We start from the raw sequence: 20297 nt of genomic DNA, 5'->3' as shown, positions 1-20297 counted from the left end.
AGAAACATGTGTTCTTTTCCAAAACTCCCGGTGCTCAGGCCAACAAAATATCTTGCTTCTCTGTTTGTGTGTGTGTGTGTGTGTGTGTGTGTGTGTGTGTGTGTGTGTGTGTGTGTGTGTGTGTATATGTTTGTGTGTGTGGCTGTTTTTATAATGCCCCCTGCAAATTTGCATATGTATATGTGCAGATTGTATGAGAAGAGCTCTCACACTTACAGCAGTTGGATAGGGAAGGCGATGGGGGCTGTTGCAGGGCTAGTTTGTATGGTTTGTGTGTGTGTGTGTGTGTGTGTGTGTGTGTGTGTGTGTGTGTGTGTGTGTTTGTGTGTGGTTTATATGTCTGTGTGTGTGTGTGTGTGGGGGGGGGGGTGGTCGTGTTGGCACTTTCACCCCCCAGACAAAGCCGGTCACCACTCCCAGATGGTAGTCTGCACTCTTCGGCCATGTGTCTGGTGTGTGGGCGTGTTTATGGACAGAGACAGATACAAAGACAGAGAGAGCAAGGGAGAAATGCGTGTGTGGCGAGGTGCAGTCAGGGGACACTGATGGAGGGTTTGTGCATTTGGATGTGCATACACATGGGCATATGTGTGATGAGTTCTCATTGACTTACATGTGCATTCTTTGAGAGTTTTGCATATCGTGCACAAAGGTGACCCAGTGTGGTTTGCTGTGTTGTCCCTGCCTTGTTCCAGATGCATTAGAATACATAATGCAAGACAGAAGGGTGGAGAGAGAGAGAAATTAAGGGAAAAGGGGAGATGCTGATTGAGAGCTGGACTGACAGACAGACGGGGGGGGGGGGGGGTTATAATATGGGAATAGAGTAGATGGTAGGCACTGGTGGTGATGACCTTAAGATGCCCACGGATGTCTGGCTAATGGGGTCAGCATTAAAGAGCAGACATCAGGATTATGTTTGTGTTAACTGCCTGCTGGACACTACTCGGGTTTCTATCAACATATTTTGAAGTATTGCATTAGAAAAGGTTGAAAGAAATGTCAAATGCAAAGAAGTTTTTAAGCGCTCTTGAAGTTGTTTTTGCCTTTTTGAAAAAAGAGTAAATGCCCTAAACGGGAGACAGAAACCCCCTTTTCAAATAAGACAGCAAATCTGACTCGTGACTGACCAGCTTTTTCCTACGCCATCGCTTTCCCAGATATACCCCTACTTGTTTTTTGGACACCATGCAACATGTCCGATACTACTTAAGACCAATTACAGCTTGTCCAATCAATGGTCATAAGACCTCTCTTGAATTTTTATGTAAAGTTTGAGACTCCTACTCTGCAGTGTTGGCCTTACCGCCACCTTTGGCATTTTTTATTTGATCCAAAACATATCCACACAGTTTATAATTAGCTTCTCAATTAAAAGGAAACACATTTACTGACACATTCAATTAGATGTTTGTTGAATTTGAAAAACCTTTGCAGGGAATGTGTTTGAAACTATGTATGTGCAGAGAGATCAATTTCCAGGAGCAAACTTTTACATTGACACAATTTGTACTCCCTTACAAGTTTCTTTCAGGTGTCTTCATCTTGGCAAACAGCTGTGAGAGTCCTGATATCCAAGAAGAACTCCTGCCTTAGAGTTATGTCTAAATCCCGGTGTCCTCCTGGGGCAGTGTGTTAAAACAGGCCTGCAGCGCTGTTAAGAAGGGGCTATCTATCGCTTGGACAGCCTCCAGCTTCTCTGACCTTGATGTTTGTTTTCCTTGTATCCCCAGACATAAACATGGCTCTCGCATCCAGACACACAGACAGAAAGGAAGTTATCCTCTCTGATGTCTTTCTCTTACATCTCACTCCTTGGTGAACACAGAGGAGATGTTTTGGGCCTGAAAACAAGTATGTGCATGAGTACAAATTCATGTGGACATGTGAATTTAGTGTACACTCTCCAACCCCGCACCTTCGTTCCTGGCCTTTCATTCCTGTCAGACTGGTTCTCTTTGTCTCTCATTTAAGCTTCTCTTTTTTTCTGGAGCAGGTAGCATTTTGTTATCAGATAGGTAACCAGACTCCTTTATGACAACACTTCACCCCATGGTTCAAAGGGCCAAGATAACCATTCCCTATTTATACCTTTATTGAGACAAACCCTCCTCTGCCAATGAGCAGTCTGGCAGCCAGTTCTTTCCATGCTGGACATGCCCTGTTCTCCCCAGGCTCTGGTACTGCTGTGGTCTGCCAAGTTGCAGGGCCAGATTGCCTGTAATAGGCCTGCCATTTCCCTCTCATCATCTGTCAGCACTCTGGATTCAACTGCAGGGTCCAAAGAGGGCTACCACTCTCCAATTAAAAAGGTTAATTTGCCCTCGCCCATCTCTTCCACCTCCCCCTCCTGCAATTTGCTATGTCTTCATTAGCACTCATTTGAATTTGTAGCTTTTCCTCTGAATGTTTCTTTTTTCCTTGTTTTCTTCTTTTAGTTGTTTTTTAACACTCTTCTACATGGAAAATATACAAGTGTATGTGCATTAGCATTTTAAAGTGCTCTTTTGTTTCCTCATTCAAGCAATTCAAGTTGAAATTAGCTCAAATCTGATGCACTCTGCACCCGACTATTTTCATTGACATAGTTGACTACAGTGGAAGAAACGAGATATGAAATTAAACATTCTGACAAATCCTCTTTCTTGTAGAGTGTAAGGGTGTTTTCACAATTACCTTATTTTGCTTGGTTGAATGAATCTCTGGTTTCTTTCCTCATTTAATGTAGTTCATTTGGGCAGATGTTCAAACGTTTGGGCAGCAATCTTCCTCGGGTGCATACCAAAGAAGTGGAACAACACCACATTCAACAGGTGTTCTTTGTGAGGAACAAACTCTGGTGTGGTTCGTTTGTGATGTGAATGGCATCTGACCTAGTTATGACCCAAATATCCATGAACACCTTAGGTTCCTGTAACAGGTTGCATCCAGAGCAGAAGGTTGCTGCCTTTTTGCCTCGATTTCAAGTGAAGACATCTTCTTAAAGTGTATACTAGTTGCTGAAAGCTGCATCATAACCACATTTATTTGTTACAATGATACAATGTTCACCAAAATAAGTGAAACATTTTTTTTCCCAGTTGCTCAGAGAGCTTTTGCACAGATTTATGGGTAAGAGGCCTCATCCCCTCTGCCTTCAAAACTGTAATCTCTGAAGACTGTTTGAAGGCATCTCACTGAATAGGAAATAGAGGTCAATTTGATAGGGTTTAAAGGGGTCCTTTTTGTCCTGTTGCCATGTTAGACACCCTTTGGAAACAGCAGTTTGCCCATTTCCAATGTGCCACTAGCATCACCAGTTTACTTTAATATCTTGGACGTATTCCATGGAGGAAGAGGAGCTCTGGTCTGGACGGGGTGTTATAACTTCCTGTGTCTCTATCTCTGCTTGGGGCTTTAGTTTTCCTCTTCCTCCCCCTCCCCTTAATTCTTCTCACTCCTGCCATCTTTTTATCTTAGAGGTCAATGGAAAGGGGCCCATATTCGTCCTCCTCTTCCTCTTTTCTTAAACAATAGTGTCACATGGCAAAATATCCTCCTACCATTCTCAGTTTATCTAAATAAAAAGTATGTGGACATGTCTCATTGTGGGGCCAAAGCCCAGGAAGGAAGCTGCCCGTAACCGCTGCCTGTGCTGCTGTTTTCTGTCAGTTACCACTGCTGTCAAAGCCCCATCCCGGTCGGTGTCAGCCTAGCACAGCCAGCAACATTTTGTTGAGACTTACATGTGTTTACTTTAGGGCATCTGGGTCTTTACGAGCAGGATATTGAGTGGGCAGCTTAGATACAGCGTTTGTTTTTAAAAGATCATGCTGGCATTTCTTTTGTTCTTTTTGGCTGATTTTGCTAATTGCTTGTTTAATTAGAGTTTATATCCCTTTAGACTTTAGGCCATTTCATAGAATTAAGTTGTTGACAGAAGTATTTTGGCGAGCCCTCGTGCAGACTTTGCTCCGTCATGTAATTTTCATTAGAACATGGTGCAGGTAGAGAAATTGACTTTATTTTGTGTCGTGATCTTTTATGTATTAAAATTAAAAGTCAATTTAAAAGGATAATATTAGATCTCATGATGCATTGTGCACACTTTATTCTGCGAATGAGAAGATGATAACACAAATTAACAGAAGGCTCATTCATACAATTATTATGCTTTAAAAATCAGTTGTAGCAGATGCATCATCGTTTGCTGTTAAGTAGAGTGGCATACTAAATGAAATTGGGGGTCACTCTTGGTAGTTTTGGTGATTAACATAAGCTAATGACTTGGAAGGATGAACAGGAGGTGGAGATAAAGGGGGAGAAAAGGAGGAACGAGGGGGGATGTTGTCTGGCTCTCTCACCCACCATTAAGGGCCTGCCCCTGGACTGGGTGAATGGGCCAGTTTCCCATGCACCAGCGACACAAGCCAGCCCTCTTTGGTTACACAAAATGTCTGCCTGTTTGGCCATGGAGAGAGATATTATTAGCGTTATTTTGCCTCAGTTATCTGAGAGCACAGTGCTTTTAGGCCTCCTTGTTTGGGGGGCTGACAGACACTTGAGTTTCTGCAGCAGATTAAATGAAATTTTAGCAGCTTTTTCTTGGGGCCAGGCCATAAAACCACACAAAGGGAGCAGCTGCCACTAATGTAATCTAGAATGGGGTGCTGCAGTGTAAAGCTGTCCACCACTCTTTTGTTTTGCTTTTTATGCCATTCCTGACACCCTTCAAATACGGCCCTTCCACTTCGATGAAATTCTTGTTCTCACTCTGCTCTTAATTTCTCTATTAATCAGTCACCCCTCAGTGCTCTGAAAAAATGATTAAAACCAGCAATAAATATGATGTGTTTTAAATATATATATATATATATATATATATATATATATATATATATATATATATATATATCATCCTTTATTTATCAATACGGCTGTATCAAAGGTGTACATGACTTCTGCTGGGCCACCTTTAAGTTGTTAGAGGTATTTCCCAGTTTTTCTGTGAGCCTACATGTATCAGCTAGAATTGTATGAAAAGAGCATACAGGAACTTTACAATCTGACCTTGTGAAAACCCGCAAAGTTCATTTCTCGGAATGCAGTCCACTGGGGTGGATGCCCTGGCGACCCCTGTGTCAGTCAACGGTTGTCAGCCCATTTCAAAATGACAGCAAAGATCTTGAGAACCTGAATTCATGAGACACTATGGGCGGGAACACATTTACCAAAAAATGAATAAAAAAAAAATTGGTTTAATATTTATCATTATTATTTAAATTTGCATAAGCACAGGAAAAGAATTGTGTGTTGGTGAGTCTTATGTAAATGAAGTTTTATAGTCTGTCAGAGAAGCGAAGGCACAAACATCTGGCCCATAAATCTCAGGTGTTCTGTGGACTGCACCCTGAGACACCAACTCTACACATCCCCTGATCTGCCATTAATCCAAATCGCTACACTTCAATGCAGACTTATTCATATATGGTTAGTTAGCTGGCGCGCAAACTAGGAGAGCAGCCATTGAAAAATACGCCTGGACTATTAAATTAAACTACATTTGGAAGGCATTGCTTTTTCTCAGAGCCTTCGTTTCAAATGTTGTGGAGTGTAAATTTGTGTCTTTTTGGCTGTGCAATGGCTGTACTTGTGGGTGTAAGCGTGTCTTGCCGCTGCCTGTTGTGGAATGTCTCAGTTCATTGACCCTTTCTGTGCATAAACGATGGCTTCTGGATGGACTCAGTTTGTCGTTCAACCCGTCAAACAGTCAGCCAGCGAGTCAGTCTGTACATGCGTGTGTCCTGTCTTGCAGCTGTCTGTGAATAAATCCTTTTGTCACCAAAGGCACATAAGTTTTCTTCACATATCCTGCCCATTAACTCTTTCCAAGGTCTAAAGTGTTCTCTGTGACATGTATTAACAATGTCTTGAGGGAGAGAAAAAGAATGCTTTGCTGCTGATGATTATACCGGAGAAGTCTCTACCTGCTGCCCTTCTTATCGCCGTTAATCTCTTGTCAGATCTGTCTGCCTTTTTGCTTTTCCTCATTAAACGTACTGTTTAAATGCATGCAACACTTGCACATACTTGCACACTTCCACACGATCACAGCACGTTTACTTAAACCTAATGACCCAGAAGACCCCCCTTTTGCCACCCTCCTTTTCTGCTCCTCTGCTTCGTTCTCCCTACTCTCCTCCCCAGGGTGGGTTGCTATACCCCCTCTTATAACCACAGTGATCTATAGGAGCCCTAGACCCAGACAGATTTTTGGCATGGTTGTACAGGTAGTTTTCCAGAACCGTTTGAGATCTTAGGGCCATAGCCTCGTTAAAAGCCTGATTTATGCTCTACAGCTGGGCACAAAGGAACCTACAGGTTGGGTACCTTAATTAATATCATGCTTGCTACTGCTTGGACCTGTGCATGCTTCTGACTCAGCTCTAGGGAGAATAAGTAGAAGGGTTCACATTGTATATTTTTAACAGTGACAGTGTGTACAGGCTGTAACTGAAGAGACACATGTAAATGTTTCTTACAGTGCTACAAGGTTAACCTGCTAGAGATTTGTCTGCACTTGAACATAAGCTTCTGGAGTTAACTTTCCACCATTTTACTCACCACATTGCTATAGAAGCTGATCATACCACATGTTTTCAATTAGTGGGCAGGAATCTGGTGCGGAAGGCACAGAGATGAAGAATTGTAAGGAACGTGGCCTGCCACTGCCAAACATATGGCCCATCCATCTTATGGACGGTTATTGATGGTAAACATTACATTTAAGTATTAACTGGCTGCCTTTACCCTGTTATAACCTGACTTGCTCCAACTCAGCTGTATGAATGTATATCATTGTGACTAGACTGGGAGAGAAGACTATTTTATAAAGGATGATGCAACCTTGACACAGTTGATTTGTTTGCGGCATTTGTCCCAATCACATTACACAGTCACACCTCTAGACAAGACCTTACAGCATTTGTGTAAATTATACGGCTTCCTTCTTCACTGAAGGAAATATTTGTAGGTCACTTTGGATTTGTGGCCACTTCCTTGCTCTGCCAAGTCCCATCTTGCTTCCATCAGAATGTCTTTAAGGGGCTGAACAGGAGGCCATTTTGCAATTTTAATCATGATTTGGAACATGGCTTGGTTGAGAAGTGGCCCAACACTGCTTTCCCTCTAATTAATTAATGATGGAAAGGAGAAGGGATGGATGAATGGATGGTGGTGGAATGGGAGCATTGAGGTCTCGCTGTGCCCTTAAAATAGGATCAGTGTGTTTTATTAGCTATGACACTACATGGAGTTTAAAGACGATACACTGGAATTGATCAGTTCAGTTATGTGGTCACACTAGCATATCTGTCTTGACCCACTTCGAAGGAAAATGGATTTGCGAGCTACATCTGACCCCAAGACACCCCTCAATTTAAAGAGTCTGGCTATTGATGCCTCCTTAACCACTCGACCACCGTGTGCACAGTCACACACACCAGATGGGACGCGTGTTAAACCCTCAGCCTCCACAGCTCTGGGCCACGGGACACTCAAACACACTGGTCCTCTTGTTTTAAAGTGCCATGTCCCTCCACAATGCCCTCAGGCTTGTCTGCATATTGAGCTGCTATGGTTGGCCCAAGCTCACATGCCCTGGTCCTTTCACCCCGAGGTGGTAGGACAGGGTGAAAAATAACTGCATGTTTAAAACAGCCCTTGTTCGATGGTATCTGAATGATAGCCCACACTTAAGAGCTTGCGGGGCTACTTCAAGCATGTTCGGGAACAAACTAAGGTCAACATTAGTGGTAACATTGTGTCTCCTAACAGTTCTTGACTTCCGCTTCAGGGACCTGGACATGAAAATGTGATGTTTTGTTTGGTGATTAAATTTGTCTTCCTAATTATAAAATCTTATTTACAGTTGGAGGAAAAGGTGCTTGAATTCTGAGACACACTTAAATCTGTCAATAATGTCATCAGAATGCATGAAGGAGATAGCGTGATGGAAGGAGCTGCAAGTAAGGAGTTTGCAAGATGTAAGTTGAAAGACTCCTGTTGTGTGTGTGTGTGTGTGTGTGTGTGTGTGTGTGTGTGTGTGTGTGTGTGTGTGTAAGGACTGCCATCAGCAGGGATACCATGACTGCAGGTCTGTGCTTGTTGATTAAGCAAAGTCTCCAACCTGTGCTCTTCAACTTTCCCTCCCCCTCCCTTTTGCTCTCACTTGTTGGCCTTGTCTTTTTAACCAACTTCTTAGCTTATTCTCTCTTTCACTTTTTAAAAGATAGTTTCATTTTGTTTGAATGTGTTTGAGTAAACAAAAATCTGTCTAGTATATGTGAGTCCCGACAGACATCCACTGTAGCTTGTTTGGCTCGTCATTTAACACTGACAGCCCACTCGTTTCCCCATTAATGTAATAATAGCACAGAGGGTTGATAAAAAAACGGAACATGAAATGGACTAAAGGTCAAAACCTGCTGCTTTCACAGGAAATTCTGTTTGCATAGGCAGAACTATATAGATGGCAACTGGCTGAATGTAACTTTTTGCAGAGGGAACATCAAGGTTTGATGATGTGAAAAGTTCATCAGTTTGAACTGCTCTGCAAAACCTCAGTCAGGTTTATAAAAGAGGGGAGAAACAATGTAAAACAAGATTTTGAGTTTTTATTTGGAATCAGTTTTGGAATCTTTCACTTGGAGAATGACTGAACAAATTTGAGCTTTGGTTGAGTGATGAAAACTTTTGACAGTGAATCCATCTGTGTTTAACGGGGTTCTGCGGTCATCCTTGAATGATGTGTCCTTCTGGTGTTAGTTGATTGGTTTAATATCTGCATGAGTTTTGTGACAGAGCAGCATGACTCGGAGGTAGAGTTGCCTCTAGCAACTGAAGGGTTGCTGGTTCGATCCTCACACATCTCCGTGAGCATGTTGAAGCATCCATGAGCAAGATACTGAGCTCCTAATTGTTCCTGATGGCCTGTGATGGACTGGTGACCCATCCAGAGTGTGGACCCTGTCTCTCGCCCAATGTCAGCTGGGATAGGCTTCAGTACAGATAATGGATGGATGGATGGATGGATGGATGGAGTTTTGTGACACATTTTTCTTTGTGTCATGTCACTGCACCACAATACGCTGCAGGTTTTGTTACACATTGCATTTTAATGCTGTCACCTTCTGCTTTTCTTGTTATGCCTCATATAGCTCAGCTCAGTAAACCTTTTTTTGTTTTGTAATGGCAGTAAAGTGTTCACTTCAGACCCTCCTAGTCATTGTCCTTGTGGTGTTTGCGTTGTTCTGTCGATCTCCCTGTATGTCAGTGATGACTGAGGAGGGGTAAAGCAGGGAGGTCAGATACAGAGCCTTATATGCTCCGGTGAAGTTGAATCGTGTACTGGCAAATGGTATGCAGGCTCATAACGTGCTCCACTCATCCAATAGCCAGAGATGAAACAGTTTTGACAGTGTCGAATGCCCTGCCCTGGGGGCCTTATCATCCTCCGCTGCTTGCTTGCCTCCCTCCCCTCTTTCTCCTCTCCTGATGCTATCTATCTGGAGATTTATGCAGAAATGTGCAGCTATCCGACCTCCCTGGTCCCCCTCCATCCTTTCTGCGGGGACGCCAGCCTGTCATAAGCTGAGCTATGCAGAGATAGTGAAGCTCAGGCTGTTGGCCTCATGTCTTACGGAGGCTATCTTGTCTGTGCACTTCAAACACGGATGATGCTTGTAAGGAAAGACAGCATATGCTGACATCTGAGTGTTGCAGGCTGTAGTTTGAAAGAAGAGTAGGCAAAAGTCCATGTATAGTACTCAAGTTCATTGTTTTTTATTTGAGAAAAAAATACATTTTACTATATTCTCCTCCTCTTCAGCTCCAGTTTATTGAGACAAATCTTTTTATGATGGAACACTTTACATTCCCCCTCTAATGTGCTCAGAGACTCCTCACCCATCTGGGATATTGCCCGAGTCCAAAAATACTCATGCTTGATTAAGTCTTCTTATGTACCTGGATATGTGTGCTTAAACTGACAATTGGCAGTTTGCAGTGTCTTTGATTCTGCTCTTTTATTTAATACCTACTCCACTGAGCGTTGGCTTTTTTGACAGCAGTTTGATCCTGTGAAGCGCATCCCAACTTAATAAATAATCTCTGTGGATGCTTACATAAGCGACGGTCCATTTAATTAGACTGGTTAAGCTTAGAAGCCCAGAGGTCTTTTCACCGTGCCATTAGAGCCAGGATGAGAAACAACAGTGTTCAGCCTCCCACTGTCACTGTAAGCTCAGCGCAAATAATGATCTGCATCAGAGGCATGACTGGCCCAGACTATTATAAGGTCTGCTGGACTGAGCCGCACCCAGGCATGGAGCTGTCCAGCTGAGCTTTGCCTGAACTGATAGATAAATGGAGGGGTAGAGAGATGGACAGATGAATGTGTGGGTGGATGGTCAGTTCAAACACAGTTCAACCCAGAGGAGATCAAAGGGAGTAAGGTTACATAGGGAAACAGTCAGCATAGAGCAGTGCTTATTTTAAAATAATTGTGGAAAGTGTGTTACACACACATGTACGCACACACAGACACAAAATCAGGTTTCAGTTATTTCAGAGAACTTGCATTCATTTCTGGAAACTTACTCTAACCCTAAACTTAACAGTGCCCTAACCTGCCCTTAACTTGACCTTAATTGTGATGTGTTCACACTAAAATTTCATGATTTATGTTATTGGGACTAATTTTTTGTCTCAAAAAGGAGGGCCCACTGCACAGTTTAAATAGATTTATGTCCCTACTTGCTGGTTCACACTCCACTCGTCAGCACATAGGTAAACAGTTACTGTCAGACATTCCCATTCACGCCATTAGTGCCCATGCCATTAAAGAAATTCTCATGCATGCATGTATGCATATAACCACACACACAGGCACGCACAGACACACACACACACACACACACACACACACACACACACACACACACACACACACACACAGTATACTCATAATAGCCTCCTTCCCCCTTGATTCATGAACCAAATCTGAAACAAAAACTAAGACAACCACAACCTTCACCCAGAGTTGCCAGTTGAAAAAAACTTTCTCCTCTTCCTCATCCTTTTTTCATCTCTCATCACCATCATCCATCTACTCAACCCTCAAACTTTGTGTCCGAAAGTATCAGACTTTGTTTGACCTCCATTTTTGTTTTGTCCTTCAGCAACCCTAATAGGGGGCTCTGGCCGTCAGTGGTGTGACCATGCAGCTCTCAGTGATATTGGTCATTTAGCTAATGGAGGAACGAGCTAACAGGATTAGCTTCCAAAAGGAGAGGGAAGAGGAGGAAGGCACCAGGAGAGGAGACGATGGGGACACAACATGTCACTGCCATTCCCCAAAGTTATCAATCGCTGTGGCCTGGGAGCACTCACACACCTGTAAAGTGATTATGCTAATAGCAGGTCTTTGCCAATATTCAAAAGTGTTTATAGGTGTTGGAGTGAGTGCCTTGGGAAGACGGCGGGTTGTCGATACAGTGCTTCTTAAGAGCGCCTCAGCCGTAACTGGCGTTAATGTGATTACTACTCTGTTTATGTCATTAGTATATTCAGCATCAGGGATTGGACAGGGGTGAAGGGTGACGCAGGACAGGGGAGCTTGAGGAAAATCATGGAGGAGTAGAAGAGGCTGATGGTAGAATTGTTCTTCAGTGTCACACACTCTTCATGACTTTCACCTGACTTAGCTAATGAAGGTGTGGGTGGAGAGAATAGCTGAAAATTTAACTACAATAATTTATCACTGTGAGAGGAGCATTATTTCATAACAAATTAGTCTCTCACCCTTCATACTTGAGTGTTGTCACCCACAACTGTTTAATGTGTGTGGATCTGTAATACATGATGGAGCAGCTGACTGGGTTTGACCGTCCTCTTTTTTGTCTATCTCTGTCTGTTTGTCTGTTTCGCTGCCACACACACACGTGCATACACATTCATTTCTTTGTAATGGGCCAGATTCGTTGTGGCGCGCTGAGCCACTGGCCACAGACAAAAGGCTTGTTTGACCAACACTTGTTCCTGAGACAAAGCCGGATGCAGGAAATACGGTTTACTAAACAGAGAGCTGGCCAAGGAACCACGCAGGCCGGAATCCCAGCCTTTTACAAGTCTAATGTGGACTGGGGGCCTGCAACACTGGCTGGTGCTAGAGTCACACATACACAACTGGGAAAAGCTGACCACTAACCACAGACAGTGATACAGTGAGAAAAGGAGAGAATGGAGACCAAGAAGACCAAAAGAGGGAGAAAGAAAGAGGTAAACTGGAAGAAGAAAAGCATAGCTGGCATGGACAAGCAAGGGGGGGAGGCAGATATCCCGATAACGACACATGGTGGTCTTTGCCTGTGCCCAGAATAAAGTAATCGGCTGGCTGTGGCTTTGTCTCTAATCAGACGTTCTCACTCCTTACCTTTCCTTTCCCCTTCCCCTGAAAGTTGATAAGAGCAAAAGTGGAACTGAGGCGTCTCTTCGAGCTAAACCATTACAGACAGATGGCACCTACTCAAGGGCCAATGAATGCATGCACCAGACACAATGGGCAAGCAATCTGTGTGTGTGCGCGTATGTGTGTGTGTGTGTGTGTGTGTGTGTGTGTGTGTGTGTGTGTGTGTATTTGTCAGCATTTGAGGGGGCTGTGTCACAAACAATAAAACTATCTGCTTGGGCAAAATGTACCACTGCGTCTTGCTGCTTATGCACTGTGCTGTCTGATCAACACCTGGTCTGGGACAATGGAGTGATTTTGGTGTCAGCAGCTGCAGACAACCTTGTCTGCTGTTTAACTTGCCATCATTTCTCCTCTTTCCTAGCATCCTTGTACCTTGCTTGTTAGCAGTGTTCTGTGGCTGTTAGATGCCATAATAACCACCCCTTGCTTTGTGTTGCAATGTGATGAAATGGCTTCGAAGGAGTTGTTAACCCCCATTCGCCTCCTTTGACTGTTGGATGTCTCTCCTCACCTCTGCTCTTTATTTCTTCATATTCCTCCTCAGTTTTCCATCTTTCTAGTTCTTATCCTTATCCCCCTTACCTCTCTCTTTCTCCCCTCTTTACCATGCTTCCTCCCTCTCTACCCCAGAGTCCCCTCTTTCAGCCGCGGCCATGAAATGGCAGCTAAGGGGTTGTCAGTGTGGTTTCTCTTTTCTGCTGATCCTATTTCAAAGGGACCAGGAGATCCAGCATTAGCCCCAGCTCTTCTGCTCTCCCGTCCTAACTCACCACAGACTAAGAGTTGCTGAAAGGAGAGAAACAGACAGAGCGAGCGAGAGGGAGTGCTCCTTTATTCCATTAGAGGACAGACTCGTTTATAAGATCATCCTTCCTCCCTCGCACATTTCTCTGCTCTTCTGTTGTTAAGAAAAAGCCTTCAAGGCCATCAAACGCCTTGTCAGAATGCCTTTTCTTCTTTTGAATAACTGTCCTTCCATCCTTTTGAGGACAGCTGTTAAGGACAATAGCATGCTTATTTAGATATCCTCTCTGCTGTTGTTGTGAATCTAGACATGTATTTTTCTGGCTTGTTGATGCCCATCAATGTGTCCACTGCCTGGATGGAATAATAATTATCGTTGCTGCTTGTGGCATGAGCACAGTTTGTCTAATGTCCACAGATGGGCTGGTGATTGTATAGCACAGGACACGCTGCTTTTATACATAAGAAAATGAAGTGAGCACCAGTGTTGAAGTGCAGTGTTGTTGCTCGTGTCCTTCAGAAATGTGGTGGGTTGTCATTAGGAATGTCCCCTTCACGCCACACTTCTCTCCCTCCTCTGCTCCCTTCTTTCTTCCCTGCTTCCTTCCTTCACTTCCATGATCCCTCAGTGCTTTCCCTCTTCTGTCAATCGCAGCTATTTCTCAGAAACCCCCTCCTTCTTTTGTCCTTCACAATAACAGCAAAAATCATCTATTTTCCCCCTCGTTGAAATGCACTTTGTGTTCACACATTAAGAGATTGAGGAAAGTATGTATAGACTGCAAATCAAAGGAAAATGAGCAGGAAAGGCCAGGTTATTGCAGCTGTTTTATGAGTGCTTTCTATTTAAAACCATAAAACACACATAATCAGGAAACATAGATATAGCCATAGCCAATGTAATGGACACATTTTATTTGTGCTTATGAGAGAGGGAGCAAAAACATGTATGGGCAAATGGCTTTTTTATGATGGAAAAATTCCATAGTGGGTCAAAGCCCCTCGCAGGTGGCAGCAATTAACTGTAATTTTTGCAGATTGTAATGATCCATAATTTACCAGTATACCCCCTTCCAACTCTTTTCAGTCAAGAGAAAAGGTTTGCATGGAGGTTTGATTGGGTGCACATTTTATGCCATGTTCTGGTCTTTAAGTGAGATTGTTGGGTGTGTGCGTGTGTGTGTGTGTGTGTGTGTGGGGGGGGGGTTGGCTGGCTGTGGACACATAAGATAGGAGACCCACAAAACACCAGTGTGCTCCCTCTGTTGCTCATCCACCACATCCTTCTTTTCTCTCAGCAGCAGCCTTCTCTTACTGCCCCTTCTTCACCCCTTTGTCTCGTAGCCACAGCAGGCTTAAAACATGCAAGCTCGTCCGTCCACCATCTTAGGGATTGTTCGTATTCACATGCACACACACTCAAGCAGTCTTCCTTCACCCCCTTCCTCATTCTCTGTCTCTATGGCTGTGGGTTCAGTGTCTGCAAATTACTTCAGAAAAATGTCCTCTGGTGAAAAAAAAGAAAAGAGAAGAACAGATAAAAAAGGGAAAAGATGAAAGAGGAGCACATTTTCAAGTGGCTTCTTATTTTGCATATCTCTCACTTCTGTTTTCCCCTTCTTCTCCTTTTCTATTCACCTGAGAGGATTTAAATAAATCCATATAGCATGAAATATCAGAAATATAAAAGTAATGCATGAAATGCATTTTCATAAGAGCCCCCCAACCACAGAAAACACACCGCTTTACCTTTGCTTCCTGTTACTGTCAATGTGTTTTCTTAAACACTGGTACAATTTATGAACATGTGACCTCCTATTTGTATTCAGTGTTAATATGCAGCGTTAGATACACGTCCCACTTTACCTTGCTAATTCTGTAAACAAGGCATTGGAGGGGAGATGAATGTGTTTAACAAGATTAGACGTGCATTATCAGGTAAATCTCAGGTCAGCGTGCAAGTACTATTGAAAGTCAAATATTGTTTGAAATATTCCTCTGCCTTTCCAACTGTGCAACGTCTGTATTTGCTGCCTCAATTTTCTCATTGTTTTTACATTTATTTTTTCAGAATGAAATAAATATTTAAATAATTTTATGCACGTATAAAATTATGAAATAAATATTTAATCTATTTTGTTTGTTGAAGTTCAAGACCTTAGGTTTGACCATTTTAAAAGATTTTGAAAGGCATCATCCCATATTAACAATCACAAATTATGTAGTTAATACTATTTTACCCAAATTGAATTAGAAGAGCATTTGAAATGGTTGTGAAATGATAACAAAAAAAATTTAAGAACATAAGATAGATAGGCGGCACGGTGATGCAGTGTTTAGCACTGTTGCCTCACACGAAGACGGTTCCGGGTTCAGGCACGGGATCTTTCACGGGATGGCACCCCTAATTGATAAAATACAAAAAAATATGTAAAACTATGAGTAAAAGAAATCAAATGGGTTTACTGGTGTATTTAGTTTTATTATCTCTCTTCAGCTTTAAATTCTAAAATGTTCATTATTCTATAGACACTGTTTCATCACTGAAGAGTCATGCAGTATTTTATAAAATTATACAGTTACAGAGTTCCATCAGTTGTTGTAAGGTGGTAATTGACTTGATATTTGATGTCATTTTTACATTTAAAATAATATTTGTTTATTTTTTCTGTGTCTCCTTTTGACAGATAAAGATGAACCCAGCAGTTATACATGCACCACGTGCAAGCAGCCCTTCACCAGTGCCTGGTTCCTGCTCCAGCATGCCCAGAACACCCATGGCTTCCGCATCTATCTGGAAAGTGAGCCGGGCAGCCCCCTCACCCCTCGCGTAGCTGCTGCTCCTGGGATGGGGGGAGACTGCGCCTCCTCCCAGCCTCCCCTTCATGCTGTCCACTTGGCTGATGGCAGTCCTTACAGCCTGCTTCGGATGCCAGGGTCTGGATCAGGTCGGGATTCTGCATCAACCCCTCGCGAGGGTCGTTATCCCCGAACCCCACCCCTGTTTAGCCCGCCACCACGCCACCACCTCAGCCCTGATGATCTGGCCCTGGCAACCCACCATCCCAGCGCCTTTGACAGGGTGATGAGGCTCAACTCAGTGCCACTTGAACCCCCTCCAAGCATGGACTTCTCTAGACGACTGCGCGAGCTGGCTGGAAATGCCACAGGCTCCTCTCCGCCTCTCTCCCCTAATAGGCCCAACCCTATGCAACGGCTGCTACAACCATTCCAGCCAGGTTCAAAGCCTCCATTTTCAGCAACGCCGCCCCTGTCCACCTCTCAGTCGCCGTCTGGGTCACGTTCCACCCCCAATCCCGTATCTAATGTGGCTCAACCGGGTACACCACTAAAGGCAAAGTCTTGTGAGTTTTGTGGGAAGACCTTCAAGTTCCAGAGTAACCTTATAGTTCACAGGCGTAGCCACACAGGGGAAAAGCCATTCAAGTGCCACCTGTGTAACCATGCGTGCACCCAGGCCAGCAAACTGAAACGACACATGAAGACGCACTGTCAGAGCAAGTCTTTGGTGCTGAATGCCAAGTCAGACGACGGCCTCTCAACAGCCAGCTCACCTGAACCTGGTACCAGTGAGCTGATGGGCAGTGCCACCGATGCCCTCAAGTCTGTGGTGGCCAAGTTTAAGAGCGAGAACAATGGTCTGATGCCTGAAAATGGAGAAGAGGAGGAAGATGAGGATGAAGAAGAAGAGGAGGAAGAAGAGGAGGAGGAAGAGGAGGAAGAAGAAGAAGAGGAGGAGGGGGAGGATGAGGAAATTGAGGGTAAGCCTGTAATTGCAGAGGAAGAAGACAGGAGTGACTATCGTTTCAGCCTGCGGCTAGAAGGGGCCCGCCACCACCAGAACAGCGAGGCTCTTCACCCTCATCGCCGGAGCTCCTCCCAAGAGCCTGGTGATGAGGACTCAGCCATGGAGTCAGACCGAGCTGATGATGGTACCACACCAACCATGAATGGCCTGGGACCGCTACCCACTGACAGCCTATCCAGGAAGCTTTTGGGTGGAGGGGTCAGTCCTGGCTCCCTTAGTCCGCTGTCCAAGCGCATCAAGGTGGAAAAGGACCTTGACCCCCCTACACCCACCATCCCAAACACAGAGAACGTCTATTCTCAGTGGCTAGCAGGCTACGCTGCTTCACGACAACTCAAGGACCCCTTTCTCAACTTTACAGGTGGGGACTCCAGACAATCTCCCTTTGCTTCATCATCTGATCACTCATCAGAGAACGGCAGCTTGCGCTTCTCTACTCCACCTGGCGAGCTGGATGGGGAACGGGCCGCTTCAGGACGTAGCGGCACTGGCAGTGGGGCCAGCACTCCCCACGGTGGCAGTGGGAACGGCAGGCCAAGCTCCAAGGATGGCCGCCGCAGTGACACTTGTGAGTTTTGTGGAAAAGTGTTTAAGAACTGCAGCAACTTGACAGTGCACCGACGCAGTCACACTGGAGAACGGCCCTACAAGTGTGAGCTGTGCAGCTATGCCTGTGCCCAGAGCTCTAAGCTCACTCGCCACATGAAGACCCACGGACAGATGGGCAAGGACGTTTACAAATGTGAAATCTGCCACATGCCTTTCAGTGTATACAGCACTCTGGAGAAACACATGAAGAAGTGGCACAGCGACCGCCCTCTGGCTAATGACATTAAGACTGAGTAGGCAAAGAGCAGCATGCTGGCAGTTCTCTCTCTCAGCTCCCCTGGCTAGAAAGCAACCCTGGCTAACTAGCCAATAAGTGAGGGGAAAGGACAACAGGGTTAGCCACCAGTACACAGTACAGCCCTGTTATCACCTCTGACTGGAAAAAAGCTGAATGCATGATCCATCATTGGGGCAATACTATTGCATCAAACGCAAAACTTTTTGAGCCTTTCTATTGTGCAATAATTTACACATTTTGTATTTTTTGTAACTGGACAGCATGCGTGGTGTGTTTTGGCTACTTAGAGAGAAAATTGTCCTTGGCTGGTGGGTTTGGTTGTACTTGTGTTGCTGTTGATACTTTTGATTTATCAAACATAAAAAAAAAGTTAGTAATGAGAACCCATGCTGCATACAGTACATACTGTTTTACATATCATGTACAGTTTTGTGTTCAAGCATAGTGGACAGTGTCATATTATCAAAACATCAAGACAAGCAGGGTCACACTTAAAACGGATCTTTGTGAAAGATTTTCCATGCAAGATTGAGATAAAATATCTATATATAGACATATAAATAAATATATAAAAAAATTGGGCTGCCTATAAATGCTAGGCACTAGCACCATTAAATATTTCTTTTACAAACAGCAATGAAATTATTAACATGGTGTGAAATGACAGCAAAGAGTGCCTTGGATATTTTACCTGCATTAGTTAATCCTCCTTTTGCTATAAGCTTGGAGTTTCAGATATAGAAGATTACAGGACATTTTTGTGCACATATGGAATGAGCAGGTCCTTGCATCAAGCACCTGTACCACCCTGTCGTGTTGTGGCTTAGCAGAGCATAAGGAACCAGCTGAAACAAAATGACAAAAAAAAAAAAAAAGCTCATGTTTATCTCTGGCAAATCATTTATTGGCCTGACTCATGTATACTGTCATTCTTCTAATTATGATTCTGTTTACTGGCATGTTACATGCTAAAAAGGAGTAGGAGTTTAGTGTGTAGAGGTTTGGTTTAGTGTTTATGTTTTCTGGTACATGTGTACCATACTGAGAGGGTACTCTGATGAGTCATTTTAACCAACGTGAAGCTCTTAATTTTCCAGAGTGTTTATTTTCTTTGAAAATTAAAAGTTTGCAGGTTTTTTTTGTGTAAGTAGCACACAATTATGTTTTTCTGTGTCAGCCAGGCAGGCAGTGTAGCCCAGTGTAACTTGAAGACCACAGAGTGGGGTTTAGTTGTTCTTAACAAAACAGATTTTGGTTGGGGTGAGAGTGGGTGAGAATTATAGGTGTGTGTAGATCAGTAGGTGAGGGTCAGGGTAGTGGGTGGGTCAAACAGGTGTCTCTACAATTCAAATGTTATATGACCTCTTATTCTATTTACTACATTAGATTTTAGGAATCCTTCAGCAAACTTTTTTAATTCCCAGATTGGAAATGACCTGAAATGGAAGTTCAAATTCAACAATCTGAATTAAGTAAAAGTATCATAATTTCCCGTTCAATTTAAGTCAGATCATCTGTTCCTTTGAGTTAATATGATCTAAACCTCAATATGATCATAGTATTTTGATCTACATCCCCTATCATCGTTGAAGATATAGCACTTGTCACTCTGCCTAGAATTCTGTATCTGTCTCTCTAATCGGAGGTACAGTTGGCTGAGTATAAAATGAGGACCGGATTCCAGATCTGGGACTACCTACGTGCACTGTTCAATTTTCCCTGTTTACAGTTGGACGCTTAAGGGAAAACTTGCTCTTATGCTGACAGATTACTGTGGTGTCATTGCTTTGCATTAAACACAAACAAAAAAAAAGAAAGAAAGAAAAACTGAACTACAAACTGTTGCCAGCCATGTCTTCTCCTTAGAGCAAAGCATCAGTTTCGCTCGGGGGGTGGGGTGGGGCGGGGGGCACCAACGCAGGAACTGCCATAGAAATATCCTGCTTCAACTCTAGAAATCTACCGCTCAGTGCAGAAAGATTAAAAAAAATACACATTTTTTTTAAAAAGATAAGTGATTTGTGTTTTTTTTTAAATTTCACATCAATATCTTTAGGGGAGAATCTTATTTAAATTTTGTTTTAATTTTGTATTGTTATTTCTCTTTCCTGTCTTGTTGACATTCAGGACTTGATCACTATGTAATGAATTGTAATGTCTCTCATTGTTTTTGCCTTTACTATACACAAGACTTCAGGTTGAACAAAAATTTGCATTGGGGAGAGATTTATGATATATAAATATATAGAGAGAACTTAAACACATAGGAAAATGCACACTCATGTAAGTTCCTGAGTTCAAAACACATTTATGGTCTACCTTTTCCCTGTATTTAGAATGGTATTTGAAATTAATGTTCACTTAGT

At 43.4% G+C, this 20297-nt stretch overlaps 1 protein-coding gene across 1 annotated transcript in view; it reads left to right on the top strand.

Moving 5' to 3' along the window:
* Positions 1-19802, top strand: part of LOC147257057 (BCL11 transcription factor A-like) — a 36710-nt gene extending 16908 nt beyond the window's left edge. Inside the window, exon 3 of the mRNA XM_086210810.1 lies at positions 15943-19802. Within this exon, the coding sequence (XP_086066936.1) occupies positions 15943-17930 (1988 nt within the window). The 3' untranslated portion in view covers positions 17931-19802. The remainder of the gene's footprint in view (positions 1-15942) is intronic.
* The last annotated feature ends 495 nt before the right edge of the window (positions 19803-20297 follow it).

The sequence above is a fragment of the Aulostomus chinensis genome, chromosome 8 (assembly GCF_037954235.1).
Source record: "Aulostomus chinensis isolate RoL2024-O1b breed Wild chromosome 8, RoL_Achi_v1.0, whole genome shotgun sequence".
Lineage (NCBI taxonomy): Eukaryota > Metazoa > Chordata > Actinopteri > Syngnathiformes > Aulostomidae > Aulostomus > Aulostomus chinensis.
Note: the sequence above shows the minus strand (reverse complement) of the source record. Positions and strands in the feature narration are given on the sequence as shown.